The sequence below is a fragment of the Archocentrus centrarchus genome, chromosome 23 (genome assembly GCF_007364275.1).
Source record: "Archocentrus centrarchus isolate MPI-CPG fArcCen1 chromosome 23, fArcCen1, whole genome shotgun sequence".
Lineage (NCBI taxonomy): Eukaryota > Metazoa > Chordata > Actinopteri > Cichliformes > Cichlidae > Archocentrus > Archocentrus centrarchus.
In genome coordinates this window covers 7,922,591-7,949,571 of record NC_044368.1, presented here as the reverse complement: position 1 = coordinate 7,949,571, position 26,981 = coordinate 7,922,591, and the positions used below count along the sequence as shown (strand labels likewise).

The 26,981-nt window shown below is 40.3% G+C and overlaps 1 protein-coding gene across 2 annotated transcripts in view; it reads right to left on the bottom strand.

Moving 5' to 3' along the window:
- Window positions 1–26,981, bottom strand: part of sema3c (sema domain, immunoglobulin domain (Ig), short basic domain, secreted, (semaphorin) 3C) — a 42,022-nt gene that overhangs the window by 7,934 nt on the left and 7,107 nt on the right. For both annotated transcript variants that reach the window (XM_030719876.1, XM_030719877.1), the window contains exons 3-13: window positions 14,552–14,712; window positions 13,841–13,903; window positions 10,569–10,688; window positions 8,242–8,332; window positions 6,503–6,622; window positions 6,271–6,413; window positions 6,072–6,186; window positions 5,447–5,516; window positions 4,153–4,297; window positions 3,598–3,820; window positions 1,175–1,263 (exon numbers count right to left, since the gene is read on the bottom strand). In XM_030719876.1, the coding sequence (XP_030575736.1) occupies window positions 1,175–1,263; window positions 3,598–3,820; window positions 4,153–4,297; window positions 5,447–5,516; window positions 6,072–6,186; window positions 6,271–6,413; window positions 6,503–6,622; window positions 8,242–8,332; window positions 10,569–10,688; window positions 13,841–13,903; window positions 14,552–14,712 (1,340 nt within the window). The remainder of the gene's footprint in view (window positions 1–1,174; window positions 1,264–3,597; window positions 3,821–4,152; window positions 4,298–5,446; window positions 5,517–6,071; window positions 6,187–6,270; window positions 6,414–6,502; window positions 6,623–8,241; window positions 8,333–10,568; window positions 10,689–13,840; window positions 13,904–14,551; window positions 14,713–26,981) is intronic.

Genomic DNA, 26,981 nt, shown 5'->3' with positions numbered 1-26,981 from the left:
CACTGCACAACATGCCGAGATATGCCAGGTTTTGGTTGATAGTTCTTTGGGAGTCACCTTGCTTGTGCAAAATTGCAATTTCATGCCTGTCAAACCATGTTACTGTTGGTATTTTTTTTTCATAGATTCAACTAAAGTAATGGGAACAGATCATGTGTTTCTGTGACAGGCTGCTAGAAAGAAAGTGCCTAAAGATGCAATTTAAAAATGGCTTCTTTGTTGTCTGTTATGCGTAAACACAACGCTGGTTCATCCCTTATGTTAGGTGCCTTTTTATGCTTGAGTGATTCATAGGTAAGTGTTTCAACAAGCAAAAAAGAAATAAAAAAAAAAACATTCCTGTAAAAAATCAGGTTAGGTATTAGGACTGAAAGTGTGTGAAAAAGCAGCCAATGTCCAAAGAAAAGCTTTGAAAGACCTTCAGAAAGCCTGAAGAACTATTTGTCAACATCACTATAAAGTTACAAGAGTAATTGGCTCCTTGGAAGCAAAGTTTAAAGAAATTCGGGGTGGCTCAAGACTTTTGCGCAGCCCTGTACATTATCAATGCTATATTTGTAAAGAAGCAGATGTACATAATTATTTTAGCCATTTAGCTAGGTTCTATACTATTAGTTGTGCACTATCTTATAAGCACCCTCTAAGTCAGGGATCCTCAAATCCAGGCCTCGAGGTCCAGTGTCCTGCACCTTTTAGATGTGTCTCTGCTTCAACACACCTGAGTCAAATATAAAAGTCATTAGCAGGACCCAGGAGAACTTGACTGCATACAGAGGAGGTAATTCAGCCATTTGATTCAGGTGTGTTGGATCAGGGATACATCTAAAAGCTGCTAACTGTGGTGCAGTTGTGGTGCAAAGATCAACGAGGACTTTTCCGCTGATCACAGGTCGATCACGTTTTTAGTGATATGACCTAAGATAAAGCAACATGTGCAAAGGTTCACTTGAGGGCAACATTCCAGACTTGGAGTATGCTAACATGTTTCTCATCACTCTACACTGCTCTACACTACAGAACATCCATCTCCCAAATGCCACCCTGCCTTTTGTCTGTCTGCCCTTGGCCTTTGTGTAGTGGCCAAACACACCCTCCTCCCATTCCCTGCCTTTGATTTAGGGAGAGAAGGGGGATTAAAGTGAAAGAGGAAAAAAGAGAAATGCAGAGAGCAGACCTTAAACACTTCCAGCTCCTCCAGGATCAGATCGTCATGCAGGGAATGGTTGCTCGGCAGCACAATCACCTTCTGTATTGTACCTTTGTCTGAAGGGCAAAAAAGCAGACATCTCATGAGTTCTAACCACACACATGCATTTAACTACCGTGTGAAACAGATACGGCCACGCAGCAGTGAACATCCAGAACTGTGAGCCATCAATAAAAGCAGAACACAACTGCTGTGGAAAAAAACCCCCACAACTCTGTTTTCCTTTGGCCATGTTTGCTTTTGAATTAGGCATGATAGCCATGACCAGTTTCCAAAAACAAAATCAGTTGTGACAGGAATGGGAATGGAAGCTCTTAAGGCAGGTCAAGGACCACAAAAAGGGCAAAACACACAGAGCCACCCTCATCAATATGGCTGTTTCGGCCTGGGAATTTGAGCAGCAGAGCAGGGAGGAGGGGTTACAGTAACAGCTCCTGGAAATGCCCGATAAGAGCGTCTCCCTCATCCTTGAGACAAAGCACCATTTCAGGAGCAGATATGGGTACGCGGTGATGGCTACTCTTCAAGAATCAAGGCAGGAGGAACAGAAAGGAGAGGCTGCTTGATAAACACCAGCAGCTGTGCAAGAGACTCCCAGAGCAGTTTGCTGAATGCAAATGTTCACACATGGACAATTACAAGCATGAATGCTCACATAATTCTGCTAACAAACACATATTTTTCTATTATTTAAATCTGGTGTTACAAACACAGAAACAGATGGGTACATATTACACAAATATTCACTGTCCAGTAAATTGGTACACAATATTGTGTGTCAAATAAATCAAAACTTTACCACCTCTCAGTTACAGTTAAAAATAAATTGAACAAAACAAACAAACCCTCTAAGTTCAACAACAGGATATTTGCTCTAATGTAAATTAAACACTCATTCCTATTTTCCCCCTCTGTGTGTGTGTGTGTGTGTTTGTGTGTGTGTGTGTGTGTGTGTGTGTGTCAGTACATATTTTTTAGCAGTGCTGCAGGCATTATGTTGCTGTGCCATTTTGATTTTTGCTTTCGCTTTTCTTATGAAAAGTCTGTGGAAATTTGTCAGTGTGCTTTGGCTCACTGTCATGCTGGAATATTTGTGACATCTGACAGGTTTCTGGAGTGGGTGTCACTTGTCAGCCAGTATTTTGGTATATCCACTTATGGTATTCTTGTTGTCTTCTGTATCAGCACACCCCCATATCAGCCTTTTGTATTCAAGCAGCACCATATCATGGTACTACCAACATCTCAGTTGCCACAGGTATTCTGACATTTTTAAAAAAATTAAGTTTCTACTGTCAGGCCTTTATTTTTAGCATAGCATATTCATAAACTTAATTTCTGCTTGCCAGTGTTGAAATATAGAAGTTGCTGAAGGATGATAGCATTTTGAATGATTTGACTTTTAAGTGAAATCGTACAGCGGTGCCCCTCATTTAATCTTGTGCTCATGAGGCAACAACTTTAATGATAAAAATCCTTTCTAAATGGACCTTATCTTTTTCGCTGACCTATCTGTACATCAGTTTATACTGCATGTGGCATCATGGTGACCTGCCTGTGTTGAATGGCAACAGCATAATGTTCTTCATTTTATCTATTTATCTGATAACCAGCTGTATCAATAAGTTTCCACTTACCTAATCGCTTGGAAAGAAAGTGTCAGTATCTGCCTGCATGTCACTGTAAATTAGTTTATAGTAGTACTTAGAGCTCACCTTCCAAGAATCAACCTTAGGAAAAGATGATTGTGTTGATCCCGTGATGCAGGCCTCAGGGTGAGATTCACTGACATTTCAAAGCATACATGTCATATAAAGGTGCAATGTGGAATTCAGCATTTATTTATGTTATAGATTGCAACATTATTTCACTTCTTTCAAATGTATTTCAAGGAACTGATCAAATTAAGATATTAAAATATTCTAGTGATCTGTTGTTGTATTATAATGAACCACATCCAGCCCAGACTGCTCTTTATCTCCCCCCTCCACCTTCTGGGAAGAGCTTCAGATCAATCACGTCCAAAAGCAACAGATTAAAAAACTGCTTCTTCCCTTTGGCAGTAAAAAGCGTAACCCTGCTTCCCTCCATAAGACTGAAAGAACTGGAAGTACAATTTTTATCCATGTCACTCTCATTTCTTGTGCCACATTGCATTTTGTGCTGTTATTCTGTATTTACTATCTCACTGTGTTCACCTATTTATTTTATATTTGTTCTCTAGTCTATTTTTGTCTTTTGGTGTCAAAAGAGCTACTGAACAGCTTTTCACTGTTTTGCGAACAATGACAATAAAGAAAAGAACAGAAAGCTGTGTCAGAGGCTTATAGCAGGCAGTGATACATGCTTCAAAAAGCCAGATATGTGAATGAAACCTGCAGAACACATACCTGTGCCAAGGAAGAGCACTTGGTAGTTGCCGTCAGCAGCCATGACCTGGTCCACAGCCACCGCTGTGTACTTATAGTCAGCGTTGGTACGAACCACCAGGGGTCTCCTCCCCACCGGGTAGATGGGGTTGAACATTACAGGATGGTTGCGTACAAAGGTCACCACGTCGTCTGGGAACTCTTTTGTCGTCTGAATGTCAGGTGTGAAGGCTCCACCGGGACACTGGAGAAACATAGGGAGGGTTTACACTCTCATTCACACATTTCCACAAGATTTGTCATCAATTAATGAAAATTAAAATAATAAAATTAACAGAAAATGTAATTTTTAGTCCTATTATTAAGAAAATACATTACTTATTGTTGGGTGTCTTTAAATGGTTTGGGTACTTATTTATATAATATAAAACAGGAAGCTAACTCTAAAAATCTTTAGGAGATGAGTTTGAAATGAAAGTTTGGAATCTCTAAGAAGTTAAAGATAAATATTTGAGCAATATTTTTAGATTTTTTTTTTAATTTTTAAATGACAGGGTGATCTAAAAATGAACTTACAGTTCCTGGCCTTGGATAGGGGATGCGCCCCTGGAATGCAACCCACTGGAAGTTGGGCCCTTCTCTGTGAGCGAAGGGCCCGTTGAAGACTGTGAGAATGTCCGCCATGTTGTACACACACACTGCTGAGCCTTTAAACACAGAGCTGAAATGAAGTGCATAAACTGAATGAGACACTACAGAGGGAATCAGTATTCACAATCTCAGCACCCTCCCAGATGAAATATTCTGAAGTTGTTTATTGAGGTCTCATTTTCTGAAGTTGAGTCTAGGTGAAATAGCTGTCGTGCTCCACTGTGGACAGCTCACCTATTTCCTCCTCGATTGTCTGATGTGCTTTGGCTCAGCCATTTAAAACCACACAGCTTAACACATAAAAGAAGCTTTGTTGAGAAGGGGAACAGAAGCATATTGTGCAAAGTGGAGACGGAGGAAGAAAGAAGGAATAACACAGAGCTCAGAGATCTCGACGACCTCACTGTTTGGTTTGGCTGTGTTTTTGAGCCAGGAGACACTACTGCGGGCTTTCTACAATCCTGAGGTAACAAGTGGATCAAGGGCCTGTGGAAGTGTCACCCTGGGTTAAACAGACAGACCCAATTAAAGATCAGACTGATATAGACAAAATAAGCATGGATAAATGTAGCTTGGAAATGTTGGAAAAATGAAGCCAATGCAGCAAAAAGCTACATTCTGTCCAAAGGCCACTAGATGACAATAGCTGTAGTTGCAAAAAAGACGTCCAGTCCTATAGAAGCCTATGGGATTCTTTAGAGACTACATACACTTTCCAGCTATGTTTATGGGCTCAGCCACTTTTGGGACATAGTGAATAATAAAAAAAATTAGGCTTGCCTCTGGAATTTATTTATCTAGGTGCAGAAACAGGGCTGGGTTTCAGTTATTTGAAAAATGCAGTAACTAAATTCTTTGTGCACTCAACAGTCCTACTGAGTGCTCTTATTCCATGCTTGTGGAAGACATCTGACAAGATCATCTCATACAAAAACTATATTAAGATGTCCTATATTTGTATCCCTTGCACTCGGTCTGCAACATGGCACAACTCTGCAAAAGATCTTAAGGAAAGAACATCAAAGAGTGCCATATGGCGAAACCACCAGGATATTGTAATTGATAGTTCGTCATCTGAATAAGCTGTTCTGTAACATGACACGATAGTTATATGTAACCAGCCCTTTGACAAGCACATCCCCATCTGCTGATATCCACTGAATGATTAACATACCTCTGAGGCCCGCAGGAATGTTACAGTTGGCTTCATCGGTCTTACCTTGTGGAAGTGAACACGCCAAACACCAACAGGCCCTTGGGATGATCCGTTTCCAGCAAAAACACACTTTCTATAAGGGAAAACACATATGTGCACACAAAGACAAAAGCATACACCTTCCAGTTTAATACCTTCAACAAATTCCCCAAATCTCATTTCATTTCATCCTGCAGATAAGAAGGCCAAAGATGGATGAATGCCTGCTTTTATAAATGTACATGTTGACAGATGGAGTTTGATGGGGCCTCGAATGCTATGTGCTGATGCTTGTAGTTTGAGGCTGGTCAAATATGCTCATGGTTGGATACCATGTAACCAAAACCAACAGAACAATTGTTTTGAAACTGGACAAAAGGCTGAAATCCTTATCCAGACCAAACACGGGATGTTCTAGGGAGTGTTTATGGAGAAAGCAATCTGTTTGAAACCTTGGAATATAAATAGCAAGCTTTTGGAAATTAGTAATGTGTTTGGTTTTTGGCATTATATTTTTCAAACATCAAAGTTTATTTAAACTTGTTCTGTGGACCATAAAGGCACTGAGTGTGGAAGTGATGTGTGAAAGTAATACCTTGATAATAACAGGGTGTATTACTGCAAATATGTTTTTTTTTTCCTCACTCACCAAGTTCATCAAAATGTGTTTCAGTGCCATCTTCCTCCACAACTGAGCACACCAATCTGGCTTTGAGAAAGGTGGTCCACTTATTGACCAGGCTGCGCTGTCCTCCGACATCATTCTGCCGACAAAAGCTGCGCGTAACAACTCAAAACCACAAAACAAACGGTACTGGTTTATTTTGCCATGAGCAAAAGACACTTACTGGACAAACTCTGGCCACCATGGTGTGGATATTTTTAGTATTTCCACTGTTATCTGTTAGCCTCTCACGGAAGAAAAAATACAATTTGGAGTCATTGGGGTCTGTTCCATCTGGTATGAGGTGGGCGTCGATGAAAATGGGTTCTGAATGAAACAGAAAAGGGGTAAGAGGCCTGTTACGCCTTATTTGTGTGAATTCATCCATAGAATCTTTCATATGTATGCGTGCTCACCACTAAGCCACTTAGAGTTGTGCTGATCTGTCCGCACTGCATTTCTCTTGGTTAGGCTCCTGAAGATGGCAGCATCTGTCCCCATGAAGTCAATGTACATGCCTGAGAACAGCTCCTGATCTAGAAGAATGCACAGAAGCCAACTCAACAATATATTTTTACCCAGCAATCCCTAAAAACATCAACAAAATAGACATTTTGTGCATTCAGATATTTTGGTACTATATGGTTACACTTTATTCCATTACTATTTTTTGAGAATGATCCCAAACGCCTACAGAATTAACAGCACTTTACACTCTGTGTGTGTCCTGCTGCTAATAAGCATGTTCTTCACAGCTGCTTCATGCTTTTTTTATCATTCCTTTTCTTTCACTTACTCATCTATCAGTTTCAGACCATATGTTTTTGAGGATGTCAGGCAAGTTAGGGGAGGATTAAGGGTATGTGGCTCTTGTCCAAACCAGCTTGCTAAGGAGTGAGTGTTGACAGTACTCAGACAACCACAAAGGGTCCAAGACATGAGGATTTGGAGATGAAGCACAGCTTTTATTGAGCCCAGACACTGCCTCAGATTTTCCCTAGAGGCTCAGAGTGCTGCATCACTGCTTTCACAGCACTGGCTTTGACCTCGGCTGTATTTGGCAGACCCTTCCTACCACTTTGGATTATTCTGCACTCTTCCCTCTGGCTCCCTCCTGGTGATCTTTGACATTGCTCGCTGGCTGGCAAAGCTGCTGCTGACACGGCAATGCTCATGTGTCAGAAAGCAGAGCTGAGGGTGGGGCGTTTCACCTTTGGACATGTCAACAGCAACCAAACACCCTTTGGCCAATCAGAGAGGAAAGGAAAGAGAACTGGAGAGAGGGATTGGTTTATCCTGACTTGACTGAGGTACTAACTTGTTTGTTTTATGTGTATTAAACTGAAATTTTAATTTTCCTCCCTTTTTAAATGACAAAATGTAAACTACCATGTTGCTTTTAATTTGTATGGCAAATTAAATAACGTGACACCAATATGGAAGTACTGTCCACTGCAGATCTTCTATTTGCCACTGTAAAAAGAGGTCAGATTACATAGATGCCTATGAGGGTAATTTGATTTATTAGTGAACATTTTAATGACTTTAACAACTGTATATGTATTTATTACAGCTTGATGTGAATTTTTTTGGTCCCATTTACAGTAAAAATAAATGATGATAGAGGGTATAATTTAGGGCGTAAGTTGTATGGGTGCAGATGTGATGAGCCTGTCCTTACAAATCACATCACATCACATCCCATCATGATAATGACAAAAAGCTATGGAACCAGATTTCACAAAGAAATGATAAGGTCACAGTGGCCATCTTTTAAATACAGTCTATGGCTTATGCACACTGTTGTTTTTGCTCCATATTATGGAAATAATTTGGGTTTAGCTCATATTAGCTTTCTCTCGTTTGTCTATATTGGTTCTTATATGGACCAATGAAAAGAGTTCTCAAATCACAGAAGGAAGAAATCATGACTGAATTGGCAAATCACTGAAAACCATGCAATGCAAAGCATTCTTAAGCCTATGTGAGGTCATACATCAGTATTGAATGTGATGCTTCAAACTATTTTCAGTGTCATTTGTCAGAACAGAAAGTTAAATCTAGAACAAAAAAAAAAAGAGACTGAATTCATATTTCAGAGGTTTTTTTTTTGGGGGGGGGGGGGGGGGGGGTAGGAATCAACAGAGGCACCTACTGAGCATGACAGAGACTGTATTCACTTGAGGATTGAAGGAGCACCTTCCTTTTCCTGACTCGGTCCTGGAGTCAATGTGAAATACTTGTTCCTGTCACAGAGAAAAAGAGGAAGTCAGACATTTTGGAGACAGTTTTATACGATATGTTCTTCTGTCTTGTGCTCTCTACCATATAAAACTGCATGTTTGAGTGCAACAATAGTCCCACAGAGCAGCTCTGCTCAGAGTCTTGGCTTTAAGGAAGCACAGACGCAGGCCTGCCCTGGTCTACCTTAACTGCTCCATGTGGGATAGTAAAAAGAACATTCCATCTGGGAGGAGAGGAGGAGGAATTTCCCTGCTCGTGTGCTGGACAGCCATCTCCTCTTCTCAGGTGGAAATGCTGCCAGACTCTTTGTGGTAGACTGGACAGTCCAAGTGCCACAGTAACCTTTGTAAATTGTTGTACTTCCTGTCCCATCGTATTTAGATCTTGCCCATGGCAGTGGTGCAGCTTACTTGAATGGGGATGACGTCAGCTAACCACCATTATTCCAGGAAAATGTGTCTGTTCGCCAAGAGGTTCTGGAAGTGAATTGACTCCATCTGGCAGGTCCTGTCATTAACCTCTACACTGCAAAAAATAGCCATCTTATTCATTTTAAAGCACCTCTCCTCTCAAAAGGTTTTATTTATTGGTGATTCAATTGACCTTTGCTGTGCAGAGCGTTGTACTAAAAATTTGCACAAAGATGAAGGGATACATGTGCTTTTAAAGGCTTGGAAAATTGTTTGTTTTCCATTTAGGTGCAATCCATCATGCAGTGATTATTTGATATTCAGTGCAGATTTCCTTTTCCTTAAATGAGATCCACTGTATGAGGTACATTTTTAACAAATGCCTGTACCCCAAAATATGCTATGAGCACTTCTGAAAAAGTTATGACACCATATAAAGATTTAAAGACTAAATAAAAGATTAATTCCTTTATTAAGAGTGACATTTATTGCAGTTTATAATTCACTATGTGTCTGAGAAGTACATGTGGAAAAAACTCCCCGTAAGATCCAATCAACAGTCTGCTGCACGTTCACAACCTGGAGCGAAGGTCCACAATGAGAGCTCACTGTCAGCTTGCCACCACAACAGCGTGTAACTTTTAACAGATCACTTTTCTTGAGACACTGACATGTTTGAGTTCAGAAGTTGCAAACATAGCAGTTTGCCTTTCAAACAAAAACCTCAAATGACAAAAGGCCCCGCGGTGAGGAAGGAGCCTGGTTTGCAGCTCTCTCAGTCTGCTTATTAGTGTTTGGCAGCAGCTGACAGTCTGTGGCTGAACGCTGTTCACTCGGTGAGCACTTTTCTCCTGGAGGGCTTCCCCGCTCTCACTTTCAGAGCTGTGTGGCCAGAGATGAGAGCTCAGAAAACAGCCATCCATCCTTGACATTAGACCTCAGTTTTCTCTCTCTTATCCCTGGCATCTCTGCTCTCATGTGGCATCAAACTGACTACATGAAAACGTTGCTAGAACTTTTTTATTTTTTTTTAACCATATGTTGATGCTTCTTAACTCCTTGCAGATCTATAAATAATAAATTGCATGATTAAAGCAATTTATTATGCACTGCTTGACATCCCTTTAATGTATTCTCAGCACTTAGTGATTCTGAATTATGGCGTTCTCCTTCCAGAAGAGAGCGGTGCAAAGAAAATTCAATTTTCATATTATTGTAGCAATCAATCAAAAACATGCCATGTTTGGTTTGAACATCTAAACAATTGCACATAAGTTGATTTATTACAAAAAAGAGTAAACAGACCTCTCGAGACATTTTTTTTTATAATTACTTTATCTGTCACACAGTGAATGAGATTTGCTTATTTTCTCTGTGTGGCAGTATTCAAACTAATTTAGCACACACTTTATACTAACAGTTCACTAAAGTTTTCAGGAACTGAATTAAATGAATAACATCATTTTAATTACAGTTGCTCAAGATAATTGACACAAGCTTATTTTTGGAAATAACAGAGTAACTAAAACTTCCATAAGATTTACAAAAATGTCCTTATCTTCACTTAAATTTCATACTAATCACTCACACTATAAATGCAGATGTACAGGAGTGCTAGACTAGTTTTATTTTTCCACTTTTGAGATCATGTTTGTGTATAATCACTCTGTAGCCTATAAAGTCATAATCGACAAAGCACAATGGAAATTTTAATCAGTAACAAGTGTTACAGTGGCTGCAGCAATGATCACTTAGCCAGTGTTCCTAAAACATTTATTCCTTCATGAGTTTGCATTTCTAATGAAGTGCTTCCTTCGTTTATACCCACCTCTGGTCTGCGGCCCCTGTTGACGTACACGCAGACGGGACTGTACGCTCCACTGCCACACATGAACAGATGAGTTCTGTTATAAGGCTGCACCACCCGGATGAAGTTCCCACAGCCATGCTGGAAAATACAGGTAAACAATGAGATGCACATGCTAATGTAAATAAAGTCAATCTGAGGGAGGAAATTTAGCTTTTATTATTATTAGCTGGCCCAGTATGATAGTGCATGTGGTAGTAAACGTGAGCTAATGTTAGCTAAATTTATATAAACAGTATATAAGTGATGACTGTAGCCACCTTGATGTCACTGCTTGGTCTGTGGACAGCTATTTTTGGAAAGGAGGAAAAACAAATAGAGAACCTGGTTCAAATGAAGTCGTAATTCATACTTATCTCAATTGCTGTGATGGTTATAAAACACATATATACAATAAAAGGATCCTTCAGCTCACAGGTCTGGTATTAAGGGCAGCGGATTATATGTGACATATCCAGGTAAGATTGACTACTGCTCTAACTTCATCTCTGCATCTTTGCTTCCAGTTTCCAAACCACACAGCTGTAGGACTGCTGGACTTCGTGGCTAATTAAGCCTGAGTCTGCAGAAAATAAGTGGAGAAGTGAAGAGAAAGGGGAAAGAAGTGGGGAGCAGAGGAACACACACATCCAGGGAGCTGTCAGGAACTTGGCCATGCTGGAATGACAGCTGCTGCAACCCATGGTCAGTGCACATAGCTCCACTGGGAGCGATCAATCAAAAGTAACAAAACTTTTTTTTACTGTCACACCCATATCTAACATATTTTATACTCTTTAAAAAAATTATTATTTTTTTTTAAATCTAGCTCTGTCTGTCTTACAATTAACTTTACTCATTTGTTTCATCACATCCTTCCGAGGCCGGCACCAGTATCACATATTAGCCTTTCAGACTCAAACACATATGACTTATGTTTGAATTTCATGTTTCCTGATATACAGCCTTCTTTTATAGTTGATATGTTTGAGCAAGCAGCAAACAGACTTAATTTCTCCCCTGATGCTGCGTTTTGGGACAAACAGCATGCCGTAATTTTCTGGAACTGACCACAGATCATATTGAAGAAGGGAAACCTCATATTTATAACAATAACAGATGTATAGGGGCTCTGATTTAAAAAAAAAAGAAATAAAAGAACCCGCTATGAGAAAGGAGACTGTGCATGAGAGAAAATAAAATGCTCTGTGGTGTAAAAAAAAAAAAAGGAAAGAAAAGAAATGGAGAGATGTTGAAAATGTTGGAAAAAGTGACCAAGGGGAAAAATGGTAAGACAGAAACAGAAAGTGAAATCTTTAAAAAGAAAACTGGCAGTGATTCGAATAAGAAAAGCCATGACAGAAGGGACAAGGGGCCATCAAGTGGCTCCACACAGAGATGGCTCACCCAAATATTTGTGGTAGCCTGTCTGCAGCAGGCTTGCTATGAGTCAGAGCAGCACAAATCACTCCATGACTGGAAACAGCTTTTTTTTTTATATATATATCTGCAACAGCATGTTGACTAAAACCCTGGCTCTGTTAGCCCAGAGGGTGTCAGATGATGTAGAGATGGTGGAGAATGTACGACAACATGCGGGACTGGTGGCAGAGTGGCTCTTTTTATAGTCACTTTAAAAATTAGGCCTTCCATTTGTGCAAAAAGTTACTTATGACAATTTCTTCTTCCCCTTCTATTCTTGTGTCCTCAGCACTGCAGTATATATAGACAACTTTGCATGTACATGCTTCAGAACAACCCAATTAGAGGAAAACAGATGCGAAGGAGGAATAAGTTGAGTCTCACTGTATGTCTTCATTAAATTTTGTTGCAGCTAACAAGTGCTTCTCAAAATCAGGCTGGCTTATGAAACCTCTGCGTCAGTAAGCTTTGATTCTCTCTTATTTTTATTTTTGCAGTGATCCGTGGCATTTCGATCGCCCCCACACCTCACTCTTGCACTGACTAACTGTGACGATGCCAGAAGGACTCCAGGCCAGCCGGCGACCCTGCAGACATCTGCCGCTTGATACAAATACAGTTGGAGCTGACGCAAACCGACAGATGCGAGAGGGAAATCCCAGGAGGCAACTTCCGCTGCAGACCCAGTTGGAGGAACAGATCTTGGAACAGCTAACAAAACCTTTAGTCTAGATCAGGGGTGTCAAACTCATTTTAGTTTGTGTGACACATATAGACCAGTTTGGTTTTAAGTGGATGGATCAACAAAGCTATTGCTTAGTTACCTATATATATATATATATATATATATATATATATAAAATACACCTCCAGATTGTTCTTTTTTCTTTCAGTGTGAAGAGGTTTAATTACACATTTAATCCCTGAGATGTCTTCAGAAGAAGAAGAAGTGCAATTTCAACAATATGTTTCAGATTTTCTACATTATACAGAAATACTAATAATAAAAAGACACCTCATTTTCTGTCATTTAACAGTTTCTTTTACTCACTTAAATTGGTGTATGACAGAACATGAGTCATGTGTTTATTAGTGAAAAGAATATAAAACTGATAAAAATGCATTTAAAGGTTTAAATGTATACAGTCCTTCTTTACAGTTTTCACATAGTCCTAAGACATCCAGTGGGCCGAATTGAACCTTTTGGTGGGCTGGTTCTGTTCCCAGGACCGTATGTTTGGTCTAAATTGGGGATATCAAGCAGGAAAGCACGAAGGATTTTTAACCCGTCATGTGTAGGTTAGTGTTAATTACCATTATCAACCTAGGTAGTAGCTAAGCGACTATTTATGGGTTCTTGCCCACCAAATATAATAAGATGCTTTCTTTTGTTTTGTTTTTTTTAGCTGTTTTTACTCTGGTACACTGACAGATTTAATGCTGCATGATCAAAAAATGACCATTATGGGATACTGCTAAACTAAATGCTGTTCAGCTAGATAATAATCTAAGCTGTATTTAAATTGAACATGGAAATGCCAAAAACTACAATACTGCTAATGGCCACTTGAGGTTGTCTCCAAAAAACCCAACATGGTTATAATCATAATACTAAACTCTGCTTCAAAATCTGAGTTTTAAAAACCAAAGAGTGATGTAATGGTGGCTAAACCCATTTTTTATAGAGTCTTTGTGTTCAGCTGAATGCTAAACACATATAAATGAAGAACAGACACTTTACTCTGTGTTTTTTGTTAATTTCTACAGCAATTGGACCCTAAAAAGCCCCAACAAGTCAAAGAGGAAGCTTATAAGAGGTTTAATCTCCTTACTGTGGGATCCTTGCCTGCCATTTGGCACTCTTCTATTTTGCTCACTGATGCCGGCCAAAACACCTGGTGATTAAAAAAAAAAAAAGCACATCAGTTAAATTAGTGACTAACAGATTGAGAGAGGCGTAACATCAATATGCTCATGACGTTTGATTATATCCTGAATCTGTAGACAAAAATCCCCGGGAAAATCTGTACAATGAATGCTCAGACGTTTTTAGTTTCCACAGAAGTCTCAGTGTCAGTGATTACAGCTAGCTATCATCTGTGGAAATGTATGTTTTCAAACCAAGGAGAGGTGCTTAAAGGTCGCGCTCAATGAATATATCAAGCAATTTACTTGACAAAAATGGATGCAGTGCAGCACTCTCCAGGGGAACCTAAATGCTTTCCCATCTGTTTATGCACTTCATGCCTGTCAATTACACAGAGGATGATTCCTTCGCCGCATGCAGAATTAGTTATAAGTGAGCTTGAGCATTTTTATGGCTATTTTGAAAAACCCTTAAATTGTACCGATGATGGCAAATGCATGGTAATTTGCACACACATTATAATAATATCCTCAGCACTGGTGTTATGGTGTCTCCTACACTGTATTTTTACATGACGTTTATTTCTGCTTTGTGGCTGTGAGGAAAAAAAAAAAAAGATGTCGCAGGATGATACCAGCACTGCAGAAGAGAAAAGTAACAGTAAGCATCTGCTGACCTTAAGTGTGCCATGGGTGATGTTGTTGATGTCCATGGAGAGAACATGGTCCTTGCAGCCCACGTACATCCTGTCCTGGTCCTCATCCATCTGGAGGAGCCTGTAGTCCATGGCATTGTCTGATATACTATAATGTTCAAATGACTCAGAGGTCTGCAGGTCTAAGAGGCACACAGAGAAAACTCACTAAATATAACATACAAATAAGCTTGTTTCAACACTGACAATAAGAGAAGCTTTTCCACTAAATTAAACAGAGAGAGACTGATACATGCAAGCCCACACTGATCTCTTCTGTCCACACCGGAGCCCCCAAGATCTGAAAAGAAAATTCAGCATTGTAACTTTTAGCATTAGGATGCTGTTTTTTAAATATGCCGTGTAAGAGATAACCACAGCTGCTGTAACACATTTGCAGAAAAATGCATTCTTAACCTTAACAGTCTTAATCTCCTCCTCTTTGTATTAGAAACAGGGCCAATTCTAGATCTAGAGAGGGCTGTAGTCAAGACCAATTAAGGTGACTCCTAGATAAGATCACATCCCAGCAGTTTACAGTCACGACTGACTCCAAACAGACTCCAAATCGAGTCAGGACCAAGGCCAAAGAAATACAACCCAATGTTTTACTTCCACAGTGTGAGAGAGAACTCTGATCACTCAGAGCAGATCTTTGGATTTATAAGTCTAAAAACCTGCTGGATGTTGTGACTATGTCAACTGATTTAACTTAGAGGGGGAGAGGTTCATATTTAGTAATAGGGCATGTGGTAGCAGTGTATGGTTTTGTTCAGCTACAGAGGGGGAGCTGGGAAAGGACGGCTTAAGGAGCAGTGCCAGTGTGAGCAAATTGGCACAGCTGTTGTACACTGGCTAATCAGTCTCTCTTTTTTTTTTTTTACCCAGTAGCGTACTAGTACTAGGACTCAGGGCTGCCACACATACCAACCATGGTGAGGGAGCACCAGGCCTGTGCATTACTGAAGATTAGTCATTTGTTAATTTTATGTACTGAATGTGCTCTACAAGTATTGGGAAATGTCAACTATGCATGTGGTTGGGTGCAAACAAAGGCGGTAGCTGCAGCAGTCCTGTCTGAGGTTGAAACTGAGCTCAGGGAAACCACAGTAGCAGTCGCTTCCATTAAAGGTTACTGCATGGATTTCATATTGCATAATATCAGAATCAATGAAACAGAACTTCTCACATGCTACAATTACAGACTGTATATAAAAATGGACATAACGACCATAATGCCATGCATTGGCCATTTCCAACCGGTTTGCTGCCTCACCGGCTGTCACTTAAAATAGAGGCAGCCATTAGTAACATACATTCTTTCTTAAGCAGTGCTGGGAACCGGGGTAGATCTATGTTTATCTTTTATATATACTCTATGGTCACAACCTGGCACTTACATTCCCCCTAAAACAGTTTAAGGTTTTATTGGTCATAAAAGGATGCAAAACTGAGATTACTCTTTGTTTTTCTAGTGATGCAAAAGAAGCCTAATCTGAAGGCTAGAGACTCAACATTGATGACTGAAATTGATCTATCAGTGAAGATATACATACATATTATATTTTTCACTTAACCTTCATACACTCAGTTAAAAGAAAGCTATGAGTACAGAACACATGTTCAGGGCAGATGCTGCATGTGAGTATATTTGAATGCGTAGTGTATGAAAAAGTCTTCTTAAAGACTCTTTTCTACTCATTAAAAGTGAACATTGTTGAGACACACACAAAGTAAACCTTCTCAGAAAGTTATTTTCAGGCTATTTGCTCCAAAGATAAAGAATTCTTACCCATACCATCAAAGACCTTCACTGTCGAAGCCAAACTCATGCATATTTATCACTTTTTCAATCTGCACTGAGAGCAAGGGGTGTGTGTGTGTGGGGGGGCACTGTAGATCTACACTCTCCATTTCCTTCCCTCTATTGACCCTTTCTGAGGCCTCTTTGCATTCCCTCCTCTAATCAACAAACAGGTTGTCTATACTTTGCTTCACCGCCTTCGGCTAAAGTCACATTTTCATTATTGTGTGACATATGCTTTTGAGGCTGGAGCCTTTTATCTCAAAGGAAAGTGGCTTTTCTGTGGCACCCCTCGCTCTCATCCCGGGCTGTTGTTTGGTGCGCCACGTAAAGCCTGGAGTATTTAACTTTAAATAAAGATGAGTTAACCACTTCAGTCACAGGCGAGTTTCCCACGACTCTTCGCTCTCTCCTTCGACTGTGTTTAGGTAAATTGCCTTACATGGTTAATGTCTTGAAGTGAGAGCTGGGTATTTTTAAACATTGTATCATCCAAGTGAGAGCATCGTCTGGTGCCTAATGAAGAACAGGCACATAAATACGACACTGTTTTTGCCTGACTTATGAGAAACAAAATTAGAGGTGAAGGTGTCCTGTCAAGCAGATTTGTGTTTAATACAGGGAAAACTTTTCAAGGAGAGATTGCATCAGGATCATGCTTCAAAGCAACCGTAAGGATGGCATCATAGATAGAATCACAGAGAGCTCTGTGCAGCGGTAATATTCTTGCAATGCCGAAAAGGCTAATGATGTTTCACGCTCGGCTCTGGCAGAGTGCAAACCACCAAGGGTAAAAGACTCACTAACAACTAATTAGAAACAGGCAGGGTTCCAGATTCTTTAAAAAGCATTTTTATTAATCTGCTAAAAATAATTTCTTGGATGAGATTCAGGAAACACTGAAAACTCTTCATCATGATAGTTCTGTGGAGCATAAAAGTGGCAGCTGCTCTTAGAACATGCAGCTCTTCACAATGGATGGACTAAGTAGGGGTTGCAGTTTTACAGTCCTGCATTATAGCCTATCCAGGCAAGAATAAGCTCAGTGGTTGCGTTAAACCTCAGCGAGTGGAAGCCAAAGAATCAGTTATATTAGTTGTTTGAAAGAGAAGTTTAAAAAAAGAAGAGGTGCAGGAGAAAAGAGGAAGTATGTGAAGTTTTGAAAATCCAGGATTAGTATGATAAAACTAGCCATAGTTAGCAAAGACAATAAGGTATTTTTTTAAAGGTATTTAAAGATTTAAAGGTTAAAGACTTAAAGTGTGTTAGACTACCAGTTAATCACCAATAAACCTGACCATATCAGTGGTCAGTGGGAGAAAGCTGGAGTATATGGAGGCACAGAGAGAACCTGGCTGCAAACTCCACAGAGGGAGGTTCAAACCTAGAACCTTCATGGTATAAAACAACAGTTCTAACCACTGCACCACCACACCACCCTTTGTTCAAAGTTTTGCTTAAGTTGGTTTAAATTTCCATATACTAAACTTCTATTTTCCATTTGAATTTTTGATCAAAGCTTTTTTCCTATCTGCCTCCGAAAGCCGAGTTTGACTTACCTTTGAGACTCCTCCACTCATAATTCACATTGACATTAATAAAATTAAGAACTCCTGTTCTTTTTGACAGAACCCTTCCAGAACATTACACAAAGGGGACGAATTGCTCAGATGGGTGGAGTCTGCGTGAAATAATTGTTTAATATTATGGTGAACTCCATCTTATTTTCTCAGTGGGGAGAAATGGGAGACATTTATGTTCCCTCGTGAAGGTGGAAGACCAGCTAAGCCTGGTGCTGAGACGGGACACAGCAGGGGTGTGTCACGTGGATCCGGCCTATTCAGTGAGAGACAAACCGAAACCCACTGGAGCCTGCATACCATTGGATCCAGTGTCTTCTCAGTGCTCTGCTTTCAATCTCATATAAACACATGAGTCACGCCTGCATTGGAAGTTCAAATTGCCAGATGGTGCACCTGCTCTGTTAGGGAGAGAGGGCTGCTCTGAACAGTCAAGGTTTTCCAGAGTCATTCAGTACATTCACCCAGAGTTTACAGAATTAGCACCAGCTCATAACCTTTGTATGAGGCATCTGTAGACCTCCCAAGGATCCCATCAATCCACTATGACATCATATCAAGTTCTTTTTTTCTTCGACAGCACAACTTTTTCTTGTTTTAATCAAAACAGAAAACAGAAGTTGGAGTACATCTGTGTTTGTATCTCCAAGATGACGAAATCCCTTGGATCGCATGCGGTTCTTCTGTTGTGGTTTGCTATGTGTTCCTAGTTGCTGAGATCACACAAACGCTAAAAGGCAAGAGCGTCAAAACCAGTTGTTTACACAGTTATTGAAGCATCACTGAGATTCTTGTTGGAGTTTCAAGATTTACATTTTCTGCTTGGTTTAATAAAGGACAGAATAAAAGACAAGATAATAAACCCATCCTGCTAGTGGAAGGATTTGGAAGCTGCATTTTAAAATATTTATTGAGCAGTCTGAAGGGTGTGAACCTCACTTTTAATGATACGAAAAACAATGTGGATGATGAAATGGCTTCATCTGTTTTTTCCCTCTGCCTTTGGTCATTTTAGTTCTGTTCCTCTCAGTGACGTGCAGTCAGGGGAGGCAGGTGAGGCACGGCCTCACCTGTCATCGTGGAAATATAAAATTAAAAAATAAATTAAATGGTTATATTCATTCAGTGATTTGTATTTTAAAGTTCTTTTCGATTTAACTACACCATTTTTAGATTAGTTTTTTCAAAATCGCTGAATTTTCGCATTTGCCGGTCAAATACTAAGAGACGAACGGTGAGGCACCAGCCCGGCGAGCCGCACCACGGATTGCGCAATCCGTGGTGCGGCTCAGTATAGTCATTGCCAATGACTACTAACTGTGCTGGCATGCTATGCAGTGAGACCGGATTACTTTCCCTTTGCATGTGGCTATTAAAACGTTCTAACACTTTTACTATATGAACTAAATTTCCATATTTTAGCTGGTGTATATAATGCACAGTTTTTTTTTTTGTTTTTTTCATTAACAACTGTATGTGTGTGTAATGCATTCTTGTGTTGAGCGATCATGAAACTGCTGCGAAGAGACACTAGGTGAGGCACGCAGTTCTCGTGCCTCATGGTAGGGGGCGCTGGTGATCCCAGGGACTCTACGACTCCTCGGCGGCAAGCTACCATAAACAGTTAGCAAGGCCAGTTAGTTTTTCCTGTTGCTTGGCCTTATGTTCAACATGGAAGATTACATAACTCAACTGAAAGAATTTTCTAAACTGGACTTTCAATCGAAGCAGAAGATAATAATTAAAGGAAGACCAACACCGGAGCTAAAAGGTTTGCTTCAGACTATGTTAATGTTAAACAAAACAACTGTTGCCAATCAAATGGTGAATAAGCTATATGTTTGTAAATCTGATGTGATGACGTCAGTGCCTCACCAGTCACGACCCTCACCGCACGTCACTGGTTCCTCTCAACCTGCAGTGATAACACCAGCAAGCAAAGGCAGAGGAATCAGGGCCTGAGCACTGACAGCTGGTGGGTTTTCTATTATGGATGCAGGTAGGTGGATGTACCCCTCCCTGTGGATGTAACAGCAGTCCCTTGTCTCCTGGCTTTGACTTTAAGCTTTGACCCATTGTGCCCCATGAGTTGGATGGCAGACCAATTTTCCACCCTGATCTGTTGGATAGACAGTGGGGTTAGCAGAAAAGGAAAGCTGGTAGCTGGGAAACTCAGACTTTATCTCTGTTCCATGCTTTTTCTTTTGGCCAAACGGAAGAGGTACAAAAGCCTTTTGTTGGGTCAAGAAACAACAGAAGTCATTCAGTTCAATTCTACTCAACAGCAGATTAATTCCTGCTAATCATATAACAAGAAAGCATTCTTCACATGTTGAAAGATGGGATATCAAGCATTTCAATGAAAAGGTAACATTTTTTTTTAAGTGCATTCATTTAATTTCACTGTTTACCATTTTAAGTAGACACTCCTTTGGTTTTGCATTGTACCTTCAGGACGGTAAGGGACTTGTGACAGAAAAATAAAAACAGAGGGATCAAAATCAAAGCAGGAGAGGCCTTGATAGCCTTTCTTTTAGTAACTGTAATGAGCGAAACAAGCACAAGACATCTTCTCTACTATTTTAACATTCAAAAAACTGAATTTGGTGACTAAGACTAATAAAAAAAACCCTAACATCGTAGGTTGTCCAACAATGTGACAAATGTCATAAACATAGATCATATAAGATGATCTCTGACTCATATCCTTTTTGGAGTTTCATAATGAAATGGAGACCTTTGTTTCCTGAAAGCAGACTGTATTTATTTGTGCTGTCACTATGACATATAAAAAACAGATATCTGAAGCAGCTACAAGCTGTGATCAGTGTGGCAGTTAATTCAGCCTCCTGTAAACTCTGAGACAATCGATTGTTCATGGGCACAGGGTTCAGTGCAATAACTGAGCGAGGCATCCCACAGAGTGAAAAACAAACAGCACTTTTTTTCTGTGACTGGTGAAAAACTTTGAAGAAATAGAAAGAAAATTAGTGTAAAAAGAAGGGACCCGTCACTGTGCCCCTGTTTTTGGTGTATGGCAGAGGAGGAATTTGTAGTGCACAATTCAATTACTTTCTTCTGAGGTTACTACATATCCAGGAGAGGAAATGCAACTGCCACAAGGAGACTTCTCTCAGGTTTTAAAGACTTTCTGACAGACTTGGCCCCCAAAATTGTTTGCGTGATCAAATACGAGTTTTAAAGCAGTGACTCCAGAAGAAAACAATGCTTCCATGGTTCTGGTTAGGGATAATAATACAAGAAGTGGTCTGTTGTAATGCAGCATCATAAAAATTGGAACTTCACAGTGGCTGGAAAATATGCGGGATGTTTATGAGAGAGGCATTTGTAATGTTGAACCGCGTGGTCTGAGATTTTAGGAGCTGGTGCCAATTCACTCAGCTGGTGTCACTTCAGCAGCCTTTAGGGATCTCCGTCAAGTTTGATAGGAAATAGGAACAGTGTGGTGTTACGTTTTGTTTTTTTTGTTTTTTTTGACGGGAAATATGGCAGCAGCTGTAACTCATTAGATTCCCCAGATAAGGGAGTTACGACGAGAAACTCCACCGGCAGAGACTTTTATGTCCACATGAAATGGTGATAAAATCAGCGTGGAAGAACAATATTGGATTATTTTGTCAGGATATTAGCTTAGTTTTTGTGGATCGGGGATAAACAGCTTTAATCAAACTGACTGGGTGTTAAGAGTGTTGGGTTTTTTGATTAATACTAGTGTCTGAACACAAGCCAAAGGATCCCTGCACCTAATTAAACACACTTCAAGGTTGAACGGTGGGCCAATTACAAACCAACCTTAGTTTCTCTCATGCAAATCAGCCCTCATCAACTGGCTTTTTACCTGAAAGGCCAGCATGAATATATTAACTCCATGCTAATGAGGCTTGCTTTCCATTTAGTTAAAGCAGAGCCCGTTCTGTGGTTGTCAGGGGTAGCTGGTGGGAGGACCCCAATCACTCATCTTGATAAATATTGAAGCAGGGGCTTATACCGCCCCCTTCTCATTCATCTCTCCTTACAAGAAGGAATGGGTTTCATCACAGAGGCCTGACTTCAAACCTGGTGCCAAATACCGTTGCTTTTTATCCAGACAAAGCTAAGAGCTCTTGGGTTCACTTCTGGATGGCTGCACTCACCTAACACCGTGCTGACCCACTCACACATACTGGGTCTGCAAAACACTTTATCCTGGCAACTTCCAAGCCTCTTTAGGGATAAAAAAATGGCTGGCGCTGAAACATTTAGCCATCAATTCTCATTGAGGATTCAACCGGTGGTATACAGTAATGGTTGGTGGCATATAAATATGGCAGAAGGGTTAAGAAGTTAAAATGCCAATCTAGTACAAGAAGACCACCCAAGACATCTTGTGCTGGCTGACAAAGTCGTCCGATTGTCTGTGCAACTGACATACTCCAAATTCCCAGGAAAGCTGGACTCAGCGTGCAAACAGCACTCTAAAACTTACTGTACTGCAACTACTGGTCATGGACAAAAGCCCTGTTGGCTTTATATCTGCTGTGTGTCATTAATTTCCTGACTGCTGTCTGTCACCAATTATCTACATCCAGACATTTTTAATGGGAATCATGTGGCTGAACAGAGTGTGTGAGTTGAAATATATGCCTTCTCTCACCCTGGCGTCAAAAAGCAGACACCATATCTAAACATGACACGCGAGATGGAAGTGTATTTTCTCCCTTGGTTTTCTGTGTGTGTTTGCGCAGAGTGATGTTAACTGCTGGTGCGTGGCTGACCTGCTAAGGTAACAGCTAGTATTTCCTGTAAGAGACGAAACTTGAGCTGATAAACTGTCCATCATGCCTCCCTGCACACCAGCTAGTTTGCGATCCCGTCGCCTCAATTAGCATCTATGCCATCTCTTCAGATGTCACCAGCAGTCGTTCCTTCACACAGAATCAATCCATACAGCTGCCGTCACTTTTAACCTGTGACCTCTCACCTGCCCATATCAGGAGTCTCTAGTTACTAGTCACCCTAGTGGACAGTAAATCTCTGTGCTTTTACTGTCAGGAAGGATCTTGTAGAGAGTCTCAGAGGGAGGGGAGGCCTTCAGGAGATATGGGTCAGAGGTTTTTTTAGAGCTGACATTTTTACTAGACATATATGAAAACCATCTACAGCCATCTTCAAGGCTGAAATTATATCTTGTATCAGGGCATTAAAAAAGTTATCTGGTCCTTAGCAAGCACCGGAACCTCAAATGAACAACACCACACACCATATGATTAAATAATACAAAATGCAGAAGTAGCATATGAAAATTAAGCACACCTTTACTGCTTTGGTGGGAATTAAGAGGGTAAGCAGCAACCAGGTGCTGCTTATCAAATCCACTTGATTAAATGATCATCAGCAAGTGTGAACACTTCTAGAAAAGCAGAAGTTTTGGCAATTTACTCATCTGGAGCATTCAGGGGTGTGGGGGCACAACGTCAAGAAGCAATTATATCAGCAATAATCTTAGAGAAGTAATAGCTGCTGTCCGTCATCCTGGGAAGGGTTATGAGGCCATTTCCGAACAGTTTTAAGTTCATTATTCACCAGTGAGAAAGATTATTCAGAATTGGAAAACATTCAAGACAGTTTGCAATCTTCCTGGAAGAGGATGTCCCAGCAAATTCATCCCAAGGTCGAGGTCCCATGCAATGTTCAGAGAAACTGCAAAAAACCCCCAAGAGCTGCATATCAGACTCAACTGGCCTCAGTTAGCATGTTAAATGTAAAAGTTCATGACAGTACAGTTAGAAAAAAACTGAACAAGTATGGCTCGTTTGGAAGGGCTGCCAGGAGAAAGCCTCTTCTCTCTGAAAAGACAATGGCAACACAGCTTAGGTTTGCAAAGTTGCATGTGAACAAACCACAAGACTTCTGGAACACTGACCTTTGGGGAGATGAGACCAAAGTGGAGATGTCTGGCCATGATGAACAGCATAAAACTAAACACAGCATATCAGCAGAATCACCTCATATCAGCTGTCAAGTACAGTGGTGGAGGGGTGATGATTTGCCTGTTTTGCAGGCAATGAGTGCAGAATATTGTACCAAAATATTCTACAGTCAAATGTGAGGACATCTGACTGACAGCTAAAGCTTGGTCAAAACTGGATCATGCAACAGGACAATGATCTCAACCACAGAAGCAAATCTACAACAGAACTGAAAAAGAAAAGAATCAAGATGCTGCAGTGACCCAGTTAACGTCCAGACTTCAACTCAATTGAAATGGACATCAGAGAGCTGTGCATAAATGAATGCCTGCAAACCCTGCTTCTGCATGTTGGCTAAGTTTTTTTTAAATAAATAATGAGATGGTGCAGTATGTCATGTATTGTTGTTCATTAGAGGTTTTATTTAAATAATTCTAGAACCTTATGAGTACCAAATGAGTTGTTATTTTGTCCTGATGCATAAACCCTTTGAATTGAAAGAGGCTGTCCTTTCTTTATTGGGACTGTAGTTTGAGGTAATGAGGTAATTGGGTTGTTTCTGGTGTGCTGACTTAAAAAAATGACATGTTTAGAGCTCAAAAAATGGCACATACCCACTGAAACTTTTTCAGTTGGATGTGGATTCCAGTAGCAAACATTTCCTTTTGATGCATGTGCCTGAAGATAATCCATTGATGTCACAAAATGTTTCCAGTGAAGGGAAAATAATGTGTCTTAAGCCTTTATTCTGAGAGAGTAAATGCCATCTGTGCAAATGTGTAGAAAAACCTGCATATGAATATAGTTATTGTACACTTTAATAAGCTGAGCTGAACTATACTACACAACAGAACAAGTGATGGAAGCAAACAAGCATAATCCTTTCATTAAAATCGGATTGCTGCTTTGTGTTAATGCTAAAGAATTTTTCGGAAACCTTGGCTCTCCTTCAAGAGACTCTGTCTTTGTTCGTATTAATGGCCATTGATTACCTTTCAACATGGTGCAGAGAGGGAATAATAAAACATTCAACAGGGTTTGCAAGGTCAGACTTGGGAATGGCTAAAAATGGGGAGACAGGCAGAGAAAGGCCAGCTGAGAGAGGAGCTGTCAAACATCTCATGGGCTGTCAGCCTCAAGCTGGAGCTCACCACATTTGAAAATACGCCTGCAGAAAATGTCACTCAGGCAGTTACACGGAGACCTAATGGTGTGAGTGTGGGTTTGTGTGAGAATGCATATACACCCTTAAGAAATATGCCACATGCATGCTGGTATTCATATATACATAGCTGACCTATAGCTCTTTGTACCACTTCTCTCTGTCTGCTGACAGCCTGACAGGCTCATGCTTTGGCCTGCCATGAATTCCTCACAACAACAGAGCATCACTGATTTTACTTCACAGACTTCATCATGTTTACACCTCAAAAAATGAAGCTGTTAACAAGCAGATGAAATGTAAAGCAGAGGCAGGAAAGCTGAGGCATGTCGGTGCTGTAGCACAGTCAAATACATCCTGGTTTGCTTCTGGCTACTTGTCAGTGTTGCCCTTTGACCCTTTGATCTTTTGTTGATCCCCAGAGAATATGCATGCCATTATCGAGTCATGTCACATCTAGTGTTTGTGTTGCTGAATGATCATGATTTTCTCTTAATAATTAAAAAAAATGTTTAGAAATCATTTATCAAAAGTTGTTAAACCTCAGGCAAACGAAGACCCTACAGTATGTCATTCTTCTGTTTTCTCAGTTTTTATTCATATTTAAGACATCGTACAAGAGGTTAATGCAATATAACTCTTGAACAAACATAAGAAAAAGTCTTGTTTTTGAGGTATAGCCAAAAAAAGTTTGCATACTGTGTCTCACTGCTGCACGCAGTTTATAAAGCTGGAAAAGCACATAGTTTTAACAATGACTCATTGAAAGGTTTGCCACTTAAATGCAATCAAGTCAAAGAATGCACATTCAGGCACTTAACATTAGCAAACACTCACTCACTCTGTCAGGTTTACTGACATGCAGACACTCACTCGCACCATGTAAACATCCTCAACAGATTGACATCCACCCACAGTGTATGAACAGTATTCCTGTATGAATAAATGGGCGGTGAGTGGATGCAGTAATGAGTCATGAAAGGGAGCGTATCCGCTCGCTGATGTCTGGTTCCTGATCTCCGTGCCTGGTTCTGTTCAGGCTGTGGCCCATGTGGCTCATACCAGCATGATTTTAACTACAGGCATCATCTTAATCAATCTCCCCTTTGTCTCGGCCAGGCTCTCAAACATGTGTGTGCCAAAATCTGCATTTAGCATGAACACATATGGCCCACTCACTTTCAAATAAACATGTTTTATGACTTGACATTCCAAGTCTATACATTTGTAAATCAGTATTGTATTGAATGTGGAAGTTTGCCAGAACAGCGGGAGACTGTTGATGAGGGTAAATGATCCCGATCACAAACACAGACCGCTGCCCCATCTGCCCACCAGTGAGGTAAATGAGCCTGAATGACATTTGGCACCAGTTAGGCCAACTGCTGATACAGTAGCAGAACCAGTAAGCAGCTTATTTTGAATGACACACTTTACATTTTAAATCACAGTGTCAGACAGCATAATAATCTCTCCCACAGGTAGAAATGTTACCTACTGGATGGTGCCTATAACACAAAGCCTGTATACTACAGCACACCCAATATTCAAACTACTTTTTGAATCACTGGAGTATTTTAGTAGAGTAGTAGTAGTAATTTGTCTGGTACCCACAGCAGAACTATTTTAATCCTGTCATCTCAACCAAGCAGCAGCCTCGGGGGTTGAAAAATTAAGCGAACATGGATGTGCCAAAAACAGTTGCTCTATTGGCCACTTGAGGCTGACTCCAAAAGTGTGTCAGTCCCGACAGACACCCATGTTAACAAGCCCAGATTTAAAGCAGAAATTAGCATGTTTATAGCCTGGTACAAAACATCTCTGTAGTTTTATGGGCAATTTCCTCTTTCATAACAACGATATGGGGGATTAATAATGTATTTTTTCAGTTACAGTA